This window comes from Tyto alba, unplaced genomic scaffold, assembly GCF_018691265.1.
Source record: "Tyto alba isolate M040663 unplaced genomic scaffold, T.alba_DEE_v4.0 Super-Scaffold_20000042, whole genome shotgun sequence".
Lineage (NCBI taxonomy): Eukaryota > Metazoa > Chordata > Aves > Strigiformes > Tytonidae > Tyto > Tyto alba.
In genome coordinates, this window is record NW_024881293.1 from 2,371,017 (window position 1) to 2,380,997 (window position 9,981).

The window sequence follows — 9,981 nt, forward strand, 5'->3', positions numbered from 1 at the left end:
GGGATGTGGGAGACGGAGACGTTAATCCCCATAGGCAGAGGGAGAAATGTACCTCTGGTTTCCTAGAGCCCGAGTACTGTAACTACCTTGGTGTTAGATACATGGGCACCATCACCTCCTCTCTGGCTGCATTTTGTGGGGAAGGGTTGGCAGAGAGGTATCAAAGCCCAGCAGAAGGTCCAAGGCTGAGAGCCCAAAGCAGAGAGTTGACCAAGCAAAGAGCCTGAAGTCTAGAATAAGGCGAAGCTTGTAACCCTTGTTGCTATCATTTTCTACAGACTAAGGTAGGCAGCCTGCTGAACAGGCTTGCTGGCTTGTGCAGAGCCTGTTTGCAGGCAATAAATTCTCTCCGAGTGTTGCAAAAGGAGCCGTGGGTGTTGACTCAGGTCCTGTACAATATACCCAGTATCATCTGCAGCACCTAGTATTAAAGAGCCTCTTTTAAAAATCTGGCCTAAGCATTTACGTACATGCATCTCAAAAGGTGAGGGATGGATACAGGTAATCAGGGTGATAAACTCAAACTACTGTTTTTATTGCACCTGTGCCAATTAGCATTCTCAACTATTTCTCATTTGTTTAGGCTTTGCATGTGCTGCCATGCAGTCATCTGGAATCCAATCAGCACTGATTAGATTAGCTCACAAGTAGTTTGTTTTCCTCCTCTAAGCAGCAGTTATTATATTTCAGTCTTATTTTGAAGCTGGTGTTTTAAATTTCCCTGTGAACTCTGTGCACATGACTATCACCCATATGATTGAGAAACCTTACAAAGAAAGGGAAGCAACCTTTAATCAGAGTTTTTTTCCAGCTTTTTATGAATTGCTGCAAGTGCAAAACCCATTTCCTCAACAACAGAGGGCATCCAATCCACACCGCAATGGGTATGTATAGAAAAATACAATAAAATGGGCATTCTAAGTATGTTCAGAGCAAAAAAAAAAAAAAAATTGTAGGAAATTTCAATGTTTTCTCACCTATTTTCACCTTCTTCACCTCTTTTTGATGCACTGCATTCTCATACTGCACCCACAGCCTGTGCGTTATGACTACTGTCCTTAAAGGATTCAGTTAAACAACATTTGCCTGTATTAGTCATCTGCAATGAATGCAAACAAAGACAAAAATCCATAATCCCTAAATTTTCACTGAATCAATGGTGAGCTCACCTCTAATGTCCTGACCTCATGTATCATCCCATCAGCACCTTTGAGATGGAGGGCATTCAAAAATGCAGGAATTAGTGCCAACAGACCCTGCCACTGAACACGCTGAGCAACTGAAGTGTGTACTTCAGTTTGTGTAAATAAACAGTAAATGTTGCATCAGTAGCAGCTGAATACAAAGGAGCAAAAGCACCACGCAGCAACATTTCAAGAATTCACAAAGCTTTGTCCCATAGCTTGTTTATTTTCAGGTAAGAAGGGAAAAGCTGATCTCAGTTTGATACGCTGAAGTTTCCCACACACCAGTGTGCTTTCCCTCTGCTGCCTGGCTCTACAAAAAGTCTTTAATTCTATCTTTCCTTTGACAAAATCAATCACCTTGCCCTATATGGGCACGACTGCATAAGGTATTGATGTTGTGGCATTAGACTGATAGCTATTCCTGATCTTTGCTTTCAACTCATCAAAGAACCATTATCTATGGCTTCTGTATTCCACCTGAACCCAGGTGATAAGTGCCTCAGTTCTCTGGCTCAGAACAAAACACTGCTGCTCCCACTGGTCCAGAGCCACTTTTTAAAAAGCACACGGAGCCCCTTATGCGACATAATCTCAGAGCAAGCACAAGCTAAATTTCACCAAAATTTCACCCTTAATAAACTCAGCAGTAATGCAGGAAGACTTGCCTAAATCTAGAGAATCCATCCTGAAGCAGAAAGAACAAGGGAAACAAGCTGGGAAGTACCAAGCCATCTAAATGCAGAAAGAACAGAGTGTGGATTTACTGGTTTTGAGCAAACAACATCAAAACAGCTCGTCTTATTTTAGAAGATCTGTCCTAACTTATTAATTAAGATTCTCTGTCACTGTACTCATGCTGCCATAGGACTTTGGGCATTGAAACATTTGGATATTTGGGGCAGATCCTCTGAGGCCCTTTATGGACTGACTAGGAGACATGACAGACGGACGAGATGATGGGAGCTGGTCGTGATGACCAAGAAAATTCACTCCTATCAGATCTTTACTTACGCAGCCATGTTCTCACATCTGCTGGTCTGTTGGGCCATTGCTAAAGGTGAGCGTGTGATAACTGTTACTCAACACCAGAGTTCGTACTGTCTGCATGCAGGATGTCTCGCTGTTTCCTTGTCAAGATTGCAAGGTGACAGTGGCATGTTATGCGTGGCAGCAGCAGCAGCAGCCTACCATGCTCTGCACTCTGCACGGCATAACATGAGGCTGGATGAGGAGCTATCTTCCCCAGCTGAGACTGTGCAGCAAATGTGAATGCCACTGAAATGCTTCGCCTCTTTTATCTTTATGTCAGCTTTTACATCAGATCATATAGAACAGTCCCAGTTTCACTAATGCTTTTTCAGTGAAGGAAAATAAAGTCACAATAGTTTATTTCCTTCTGGCCAAAGCTGACTCTGGAAATCGTGCTATTTGGAGATGTACATAGAGGTGTTTTGTGTTACAGGTATGGTGAAGGGGCTTTTAAACAAACTAAAATCAGGCCTGTCATGTTCAGTGTTTCAGCAAAATCTGTAGAACACACATATGAATCAAAACCCCTGCAATAATACAGTCGAAGTAAAAAGTTTGACAGTTCTCTGTTCTGTCGAGAAAAATCATCAGACACAAAACATTCATTCAACAGACAGTAACCATGCCTCGTGTTCATCACTTCCACGAGCTTTTAATGGATAGAGACTGCCAGTCACCCACACAGCTGCTCAGAAATATATGCATATCAGAAATATTGATTTTACCTCCCTGACTATACAAACAGAACTTCAGTTGTAGACAGACAGGTATGACAGATCTCTTCTGCAAAAGCAAACAAGGGCGAGTATAAGGATATGAACTTACTTGAATAATGACAACTGGATTTTCTTTCAAGATGGGATCCTTCAGCAAAATCTGGGCAAAAGTTTCTGTGCCCTCACCTCCTAAGCCACTAGCAAATGCTGTCATGGCAGGTAAAACAGCATCGGGCAGGTCCAGCCATTTCACAAAGCCCTCAATGAATTCTGTCCTGAAGGAGCTGTAAAACAACAGTAGCTGTTAAGGCTCCAGAACTGGGTATTTTTGCAAACTTCGAATGGTCCCTGCTTTCAGTTGCTTTCTGCTGCTGTTCACACAAAAATCAAGGCATTGTAAGAAGTCAGCAGAAGTTGAGTTGCTACACAAGCTGGCTAAACAAGCAAGCAATCTGAATGGAGCGAGACCCTTCTTCCATACATGCTTTGAAGTCTGCAGTATTAAGGGATGCAATTTGTGCTGAAGTATAAAAGTCTTAAGGATCTTCCACTCCCCTAACCTCAGAAGACCCCACACAGAGTTTGATACCAGCTCCATCCAAGCTGCTACCCAAAAGCCACCTCCTTTGCTCCCCCTTTGCAACTCCGTGTAGTACCTTTGCTCTTTTTCAGGGAACAGCCCCGCTAGGGATATCCCACAAAGTGCTGCATAAGCAAATCTTCCCGGTTCACCCAGCCGCCGGCTCAGAAGCACACACGGTTCCGTTTCACCTGCCTGTTCAGCCTCACTATGCTGTTTTGAAGTCCAACCTTTCCATTTCTCTTCTGCAGCCATTTGAACCTGCAAGTTCAAAGAGGAAAAAGCAGAAGAAAAAATAAACAACAAACAGTTGGAAACCAAGAAGCAAGGAGACAAATTGTCTTTGATTTTTCACTGTCACGCTTGCTGTCGGTGTTAAGTTTGTCGAGGTCCAGCTTGTGTATCCCCCCACAACATGGTGCTGTGACCAAAGAAGACAACAGGAGACTTTCTGTTCACCAATTCTCAAAAGTTTTGCACAAAATGAGCCGACAAGACTTTACACAGCAAAAGTCCCCTTCAAGATGCAAAGTCTGGCCTCCATTGAGGCATATCATCCACATGTTTACTGCAAAAATAACATGTAAAATAAAAGCTCTGCACCTGGTGCAAGGATCAGTACAGCTGCCTGGAAAATAATTTCCCTCTCTCACCCTCAACCCAAATTGCTCCTCTGTTCATTTTGCTGACAGTGTTAAAAAAGTTGAGTCCAGCTGCAGCCTCTGATGAGGAGGACTTTTAATGTGTCCCATGGACACTGCTATGCTTTGCTTGTAACATTCCCTCCTCTATACAACCTGCCACTGCTTTTTCCCTAAACACGAGATCTCTGCACCACGTGGACCTTTAGCTGGGCCAAAATATTATTTTTCAGAGTGCAGATGTGCACACTTCCACTTGAATGGCTTACAACTGCTCCCCAGGAGCTCCTGGTTATACAAGCAGCTAACCAAGATGACTGAAATCAGGCAGACGTGACCACAGCTCATTTCACAATTAAACATGGGTATCAATCTGCTCCAAAGCTCGCTTACATCACCTGAAATTTCTGCTGACTTCATCAAGATTCAATCAGTTTCTAAGGGGCCCAAACCACCTATTTCATGATATACTTCCTATTTAAATGTTTCCTTTCTTCTGAACCCTGTAGAAAGGAAAGTGGCTAAATAGGAATTAAGGGCCTCTGACACTGCAACCTGTTATAGTTGATTTTACCAAGTACTGAATCTCAGAGGATGCAGACACCATTTATGGGATTATTTTAGAGCCCTAGAAGAAAGAAATGCAGCACAGGAGCAGCTCTTTTTAAAGAGATTTTATTATCTGCATGCTGTTTGTCGTGGTCTTCCAGGAAAGGTGTCTGTCTTGCCTTCCTACTTAGAAATTTATTCAAGGCAATTCATATTTCTCAAGGCTTGCACTATTTAACTGCTGATGTATAAACAAAAGGAAAATTAATCGCTCAAGGGCCAGCGGTTATTGTAACTCGCACCTCTCCCTGGGAGAGCTCAGCCCCCGACAACACATACCCCTGATGCCGTCCATGGCTTGAGCACATGGGTCTAAGGCATCTCGGTGCATTTTCGTGGAAACATCACATTCCATCAACATGGGAGCACAAAGTCCGCAGGAATAAACGGCTCTTCCCATGCCAACCAGAGAAGGGAAGGGCCGGATCACACTTCCCCGGGGAGAGCGGGTGCCTGGGATCAATCCTGGCCCCGGTGGGCCGGCTCCGGTACCAACCTCAACAGGCAGCAGCAGCTACACTCGCCGAATTGCAGCTGTGAAGGTGGCACGAGATGCATCTCCACACTTTCCGGGGCGTTCTTACAAAATGCCAAGATTGTTTTATTACCTCGGGAGCTCCAAAGGCCTCATTTGGATCCCCAAAGTCCATTTCACATCACTCACTAGGCTCCGATTTTCCTAAAACATCCAGATTTACAGAACAATTTGCCCAGAAATAATCTAATGCTTAAAGTTTCAATAACTTTACAATTACTTGGCATGTCTACTCACCTCTGGCCAGAGATTTATTAGCTTATTATGGGAGACAGCATTGAAAATAAAAACCCCTTCCCCGCTGTGATAGATCTATTGATTTGTTAACACAGACTCATATGAAAGTGAAGCAGCTAAAAAGGACCCAGAAACCCAACTGTTTCACCTTGTTTCCCAATAACATAAAAGTTGTGACCAGTTATGGAGTGGCACCATAGTGGCTTCTTGCACACGACTTTATTGCCATTATGCAACAAATAATTGACAATGCTGAGTATCCAGAATACCCTGAGAAAGTTTGTGAAATATTTTTCTTTGCTCTGAAGATGCTCTGATCAGCATGCTCAATGTGCATCCCTCAGCAAAGGTATCTATTCCAGCATAAATATCAAGGGAAAAATGGGCTTGGATTTGCAGACACGCAGCATTAAAAAATGGCAACATGTGATTTAGTGAAGAAAACTGGGGCCAAGAAATTTTGCCACTAAATCCAAGATGAGGGAATTGAGAGCTAGAAATATATCCAGAAAGTTATTTACAGCTTGTGGCCCAGGAATTCATGTCTCTGTCCTGAACAATGTGATTCAGCAATCAATAGCATTGCCATAGTCTGAACTGTCACTTGAAAGAGAAATTTTTTACCACCTCTAGCACTCACTTTTCACACAAAGCCCTTTGTTTTCTTGAGATATAGCAGCTCTCACAATCCTATTTGGAAAGCAGAAACAAAATCCTTTTGTAGATCTAAAGCTATACAATACACACGTGCTCCCCACTGCTGGGAGAATTACCGAGATGCTGGGATTACATTTGTCCTGAACTACGACAAAAGTAACCACACTGCTGACACATTAATCTCCGAGACCCTCGAAAGTTAATGAGACATCAACTTCAGAGAAGTAGATAATTACGCAGATAGGACTGGCCAAAAAGTGCCTTACCAAGGCACACCAGAGGATGGCATGGCCAAACTGCGGTTAAGCATCAAACTGCAGAAACATCTGGGCAGATGAGGTTTCCTTGGGACTGGCGTGGGGCTCCAGACCCACACACATGCTTACATGCCGGGAGCGCCATGGCCTTTGCTTTTTATCCATAGATATTAAGTACAAACATGGAATGCAATTAATTCAGTCCCGGATAAAATCACATCTTGCCACAAAATCGTGTAAATGCAATACAGACGGCCACCACAGAGATGTGTGCTAAATACGAAACAGAGATCAGAGACCGAGGGGACGGGGACATGGAAAAGCTAAAAGTTTAAGTAGTTGCAAAACTGAGCGCATAATCCAGATGCTTGTAGCAGAAGTGACTGAGAAGCGACGTCATTACACAGAAGGTGGGAAAAGCTGCGGGGGGGGGGGGACGTGACCAGCAGAGAGAAACCACTAGCGGGAAAAACGTGAAGGAAACACCTCAGCTGGGAAAGCTGTGAAGACCAACATCTCCCCGTCTGCCAACGCTCAACTTTCACCATAAAAGTCCTTCGTGTTTGAAGCCTCTGCTGTTAGAATACAGGCAGGTTTTTTTTTTTTTTTTTAAATTAGCACTTTCGACCACCCGTGAGAGGAGGAAACAAGCCCCAGGCAACAGTGCGGATGCCGCCGCGGCCCTCCCCTCAGGGAGCGGCCTGGGGACAGGGTCCCGCCCGCTCGCCCCTTCAGCCCGCGGAGCTGCCCCCCCCCGCGGCCGGCGCCCCCCCCCCCCGGCCCGGACCCGACCTGCCTCCGGCCGCCGCGCTCCCTTCCGCCGCCTCCCGCCCGCCCCTTCCTGCCCGCCGCCGCCGCTACGCAATCTGCGTACGGTAGGCGGGCTGCGCTGGGCGGGCTTGTGCTTTCCCACGCGATCGGCGTAGCGAAGCGCGTAGCTGAGGTGATGGCGGGGGCTGGCGGGCAGCCCCGGGCTGGCCCTTCCCCGGCCCCTGGCCCCTTCGCGGGGCTGGTGGTAGGTCCGTCTCCACCGTGGCACGGGTGTAGCAGCTCTTTCCTCACTTCCCACCTTTATCTGCACTCTAGGGCTTTGTCCACCGTGTTGGTGGCTCGCCTAGGGTCCAGGCCTACCTGGCTACCAGCCCTTTTGCTTCCCTGAAGGCCCTTTTCCCGCTGTGGGAACTGCTCCCTCTCTGAGGGAGGGTGACAGCGGTAGGGATGTGCCATTGGTGAAGCTGCTCTCAGAGTGCTGCCTCAAGACTTCTTTGACCCCTCCACGCAGGACAGGTTGGTGTCTCTGAGGGTTACCCTGGGGAAAATGAAAGCTTTAGTGGTATCTCATGCTTCGTGGTCTGTTACCGGGTGGGATCCCAAAGCCATACGAACAGAAGATGAGGTAGGGGGGTGTGTGTGTATACACACGCACTCATCAGGCAAGTATGAGGGCCACGGATGTTTTGCTTGTGATGGCAGCAGGGTTACTGCCCAGGCAGCTCGGGAGGCTTTGCTCCGTTGTGGTTAATTGGCCTTGCAGAAATATGAAGGCTTTGGAGTTAGTTCAGCTACCCAAGTGTAAGGCTTTTGCACTGTGTTGTGTGGGTTTTAAGAAGTGCATTTGCTCTGAGAGCAGTCTCAGGCTGGAACCCCAAGTCCAGTGCGTAGTAATTTTTGAAGAAATTTTTCAGGGGGAGGGAGAGCAGTGTTTCTGTATGATCACGTTTCACTACAGCAAAAGTAGTTTTGGTTGCTTGGTAGCTGGTGTAACCAATTTATACTTTTCAAATGTGCTACGTGGGACTTCTATTTTTTATTTTTTTTTTTTTTTTCTTTTTCCTAAATCTGGGTACCAGTTCTGTTTAAAAGCTGATTTTGATTTGACCCAATATCTTGTCCTGGTTGCTTGCTACTAATATTAGACCCCCTCAGGTTTACTCTCACAAGTCCTCATGTTACGTATAGTACGTATAGACGGTGATGTTTCAGCATCATCATATAGCGGTTAAATGTGACACTGAATTTCAGAAGGTAAGTTCTGTTGATCCCAGTAAGGGTGCAGAAGTTACCTGCTTTACCTGTCACTTGGGTAACTGCATAACACAATGGACAAGTTGCAAATGGTTCACAACAAGCAAGGAATCACCTGGAAACAAATCTGTTCTCTCAGACCAAGATCTGCAAATTAATTTCATGTAGATTTGACTGTTCTGTGTTTGAGGACCTAAAGCTCTCTTTGTACAGAATCTGAGAGATGTGGAAGTGTGAAATGTGTTATTCATTCCATGTTTATTTTCATCTCTATCTGTGTGATAATGCAGAAGAGCTGCTAAATGTGGACCAAATCATAAGCTGAGTGGAATAACAATTAGGAGTGAGTTTTACCAGATGTTGTGAACTTGGAATCTCATTATATAGTTTAATAGTAATGACAGCCAGCACAGTTATGGATAATTTAAAGTTCTGTAGATATAGTGAGACTTCTACATTTGACAGCAATTTAGGACACCTACACTCACAATTTTTCAGGCACTGAAATTCCACTGTAAGGAACTAGTGACTCTGGTGGGCGATGGTGGTACTGTCTGTTGAGAAGCCTGAAAAGGGATTGGGATAGGGAAAGTTGTATCTTTGGGAAGGGCCCTGTGGGCAGAGCAGGAGCACAGCATGACAAAAGGACAGGTATATTTTTGAATTAAAATTGGCTGGTGCGGATGTGTTGTTAAGACCCCTTTGAAGTTTCCGGTCCAGGATTCTGTCTGTACAGACTATGATCCATAAATGCTGCTGTTGGATCTTATCATGTTATTAATGTCTCAATGGGATTCTGTTTTTGTAAGTTGCAGTTCCCAGATACTTATGCAGTATCTCAGGTACAGCTGAATATTACTGCCTGGGACCATTTCTCATTATGAACTTAACTCTTTCAGCCTACAGCATGTTACCTTATCACTATGTGAAACTGGGAGCCAGCTAGGTAAAGTAAGAAGGGCAAAGTAATGCAGAGCTGACAGTTTCTTTCCAAAAAGACTGGCATAAATTAAAACTGGATACAAGCAAATCCTTTATGTTTTGAAATAGGAATACAATTCTGTAGGCATTTTCTCCATAAACTTAGTTGCTGCTTCAAAGGTTTGCGTTGTCATCGAGCTTTATCTTCTCAGATGAGCATCAACAGCATTATAAAGTCACTGGGTTCTAGGGCCTAATGCTTCCCACCATCATCCATGAACTCTGAATCAGCTGATTGTTAGTGGCTCTCAAAGGCTGAAGAAACATTTCAGTTGAATTGCTGATTGTAGGCTTGGGAGGTGCTGATGCAAAGCAGTGGGGGTGGAAACCTGGACTTCTACAGCTGGTGATCTTATTGTATGGATCCATAGGGGTTCTTTCAGAGAGCCAGTCTCATACTGGTCATCACACAGTGTGCCTGCTTCCTTCCCACCAGTGTATACTGCCTTGAGGGAAGCCCTTTTCTTGTGGCCATTTTTTTGACACTGAAGAAATTAGTGTGATAAAATTGAACGCACCCTTTTGGA

General features: G+C 44.9%; 1 protein-coding gene across 3 annotated transcripts in view; it reads right to left on the reverse strand.

Moving 5' to 3' along the window:
* TMCO4 (transmembrane and coiled-coil domains 4) overlaps positions 1–7,265 on the reverse strand; it is a 41,939-nt gene extending 34,674 nt beyond the window's left edge. Inside the window, exons 1-3 of one of the 3 annotated variants that reach the window (XM_032986584.2) lie at positions 5,259–5,515; positions 3,589–3,773; positions 3,042–3,216 (exon numbers count right to left, since the gene is read on the reverse strand). In XM_032986584.2, the coding sequence (XP_032842475.1) occupies positions 3,042–3,216; positions 3,589–3,767 (354 nt within the window). In that variant the 5' untranslated portion in view covers positions 3,768–3,773; positions 5,259–5,515. Of the gene's footprint in view, positions 1–3,041; positions 3,217–3,588; positions 3,774–5,258; positions 5,516–7,240 lie in introns of those variants that run through there. The other 2 variants (XM_042794495.1, XM_032986582.2) reach the window with 2 other exon arrangements.
* Positions 7,266–9,981: the final 2,716 nt, after the last annotated feature.